At 40.8% G+C, this 2,578-nt stretch overlaps 1 protein-coding gene across 1 annotated transcript; it reads right to left on the reverse strand.

Moving 5' to 3' along the window:
- Positions 1-323: 323 nt before the first annotated feature.
- Positions 324-838, reverse strand: LOC306788063 (ladderlectin-like; the record flags this gene model as incomplete). Its single annotated transcript, XM_079283390.1, has 2 exons — positions 324-349; positions 457-838. 2 exons carry the CDS (start codon positions 836-838, stop codon positions 324-326), a joined length of 408 nt encoding a protein of 135 aa, XP_079139516.1.
- Between the last annotated feature and the right edge of the window lie 1,740 nt (positions 839-2,578).

The raw sequence follows: 2,578 nt of genomic DNA on the forward strand, positions 1-2,578 counted from the left end.
GCAATGTTATGGTTGTGTATGGATAAGCAGCAAGCTGATCTCTCAAAAAACTAGACTGTTCAATATCAGGCAATGAGAATATGCACTGGGTCCTAAAACAACCCCAACAGCTGCATTACAAGTGGAAATGCTGCTAGAACTAAGAAGACCAGTTAGCATTGAATTATATATAAATATTTCCTTTTACCCAGAATTTAATGACCTGCGTTAGTGTCAAACATTCATGAAAATGAAGATTAATGAAAGGACTTCTGTGCACACTTTGGTATCTTTATTGTTCAGGCATAATGCATAACAGAGCAACAGGTGGAAAGTCACAGAGTTCAAGCAGATGTAACCTTTTTAGTTACTAAGGACAAATTGTGCGAGATGCACAAACAAAATGTAATTTATGAGAACATGGTACATCATTCCATCTAAATGTTGGGCTAACGTTTGTGTGAGCACAGTGCTCACGTCCTGCAGCGTTGTTTGGTTCTCCTCCATGCCAAAGGATAAACTTGGCTGAAGACCCATCAGACCACATCCATGTTCCTTCTTTGTGGATGTCACTCAGTCCGATCCAGGTCGGCGCCTCAGCAGGGTCAAAGTTCTTGATCACGAATTTGACAAATTCCTGTTCGTCCTTACTGTGGACTGACACCAGGTTGGCTCCCTGGCTGACACAGTGGATCTCGGCATCAGCCCAGGTCATGTCTGTGGCAAGGTACTTGTAGCAGCGGCCGTTGAAGCTGTACCAGAACATGGGACAGGTGGCCCTCTGTAGAGTCATTGGATGGTCATCAGAAGGCGGCACAGCACCCAGAGCCAGAGCAAACAAGAAGAGGAACAGAAGCATGTTGGTGTCCGTCACAGGAGCAGGATGAGGGTTGTTGTGTTGGAGTTGATGGAGACAGACAGGCTGCTTTCTTATAGAGGCTTCAGAGAGGGCGTTGTCACTGTTGGCACAATGTTATTATTGGTCAGCTGAACATTGCGAACACTTTCAGCAACATAGTATCTGAACGTAAGCCGAAATAAGACCACAAGCTCACCTGGAGATGTCATATTGAAGCTATAATTTATTAAAATTATTTCTCTCAGTTTTTGTTTTTAATTTCCTCAAGAACCCCTCAAACTGTCAGGGTTTAGGCAAAAAGAGTAGCAGGGGATGGACCCAAATGCAGAGACACGGGAGAAGAATAATATTTGACTGTGATTTTTATAAACAAAAAATGTCCAAAAGAAAACTTACAGGGATCAGAATCCAAGGAATGGGCAAAACCCCAAAAGGTAATTAGAAAACAAACAAGAGGGATACATACATGAACGTGCAGAATAGAGCAAGGCGCAACACAGGGAACATACCATTAAATACCTCAGCAGAGCAGCTCACACAACAGACGAATGGACACTGACACAAGGGACACACAGGGTTTAAATACACTAGGGAGGTGCAGGTGATTAGACACAGGAGGATTCAATCAGGGGCGGGGCAGACAATCACTTTCTTTCTGTCTTTTTTGAGGTTTGTTGGCGGTTGGCAAACAATGAATTGCTGCAACGGGCTCATATTTTATTAATAACATTAATTCATCTAAGATATTTAAATAATATTTTGCAGAATACATCAACTATATCCAACCGTACCTTCATCTTGCCGAGGTCTCCAATCAGCGGCCCTCTTTCCTGTTCATATTTCTGACATTGCACATTAGTCTTACCAGATATTTCTTCAGAAAGCCGTCCGGCTTCTCCCTCAAAGAACGGTAGATCCCATAGAGCTGTAGACTTTCTGTGGGTAAGCACATCAGTTGTCTGAAAGATACAAAATGAAGATTAAAAATGTATATGTTTATAATAATTATAATTAAAAAAATTCAATGCAAACTATAGAAGACAAAGGCACGATTCAAATAAATTTGGCAAAATGCTTCCAGCATTGTAGCATGCATTTCAGGTCGGCTGTATTCACTAACATTAATTGTTAACACGAATTAAGTGTGAAAACACAACGCTTTTCATCTCAGAAATCACCAATTTGAAATGTCAATTAAGTCAAACAATACAATACACCTGTGAACATTTACGTGTATTCATATTTATTTTGTCAGACAAACTGAAATATTAAAGGGTGATCTGATGGTAAATGCTCTGCTCCAATGTTATGGTTTGCATAGTTTCATAATTGATGTCTTGTGTCGGACTAAATAATTGTGAAAATGCCCCTCGTCTGTCCCCCAGTTTTTTGTCCCAGTTCAAATCTAATTGAGGACCCCTGCTATACCACATGCACTTCCTACTTATTGATTACCTGTTCATCAAAGGTGTCTAGAAGGATCCTCATGTCCTTTCCAAGTGTTCCGCTGCGTGATCTGTACAGCTTAATAAGCTGCGATGAGTGTGCATCCAATGATGACAGGAAGATCTTCTTCAGGTCCACTCGAGTAATTCTGTAGAACAAAACGGTTTGCATGTAAAGAAACAATGATGCAAGTTTATGTTCAATTGTATAATTGTCCAAAGGCATTAGATACATGCTGCTTTCTATTTCAGAACAACCAACAGTAGCCTGTGGATCATTGCACTCTGCAGGCAA

Source organism: Melanostigma gelatinosum, assembly GCF_949748355.1.
Source record: "Melanostigma gelatinosum genome assembly, chromosome: 14".
NCBI classification, from domain to species: Eukaryota; Metazoa; Chordata; class Actinopteri; order Perciformes; family Zoarcidae; genus Melanostigma; species Melanostigma gelatinosum.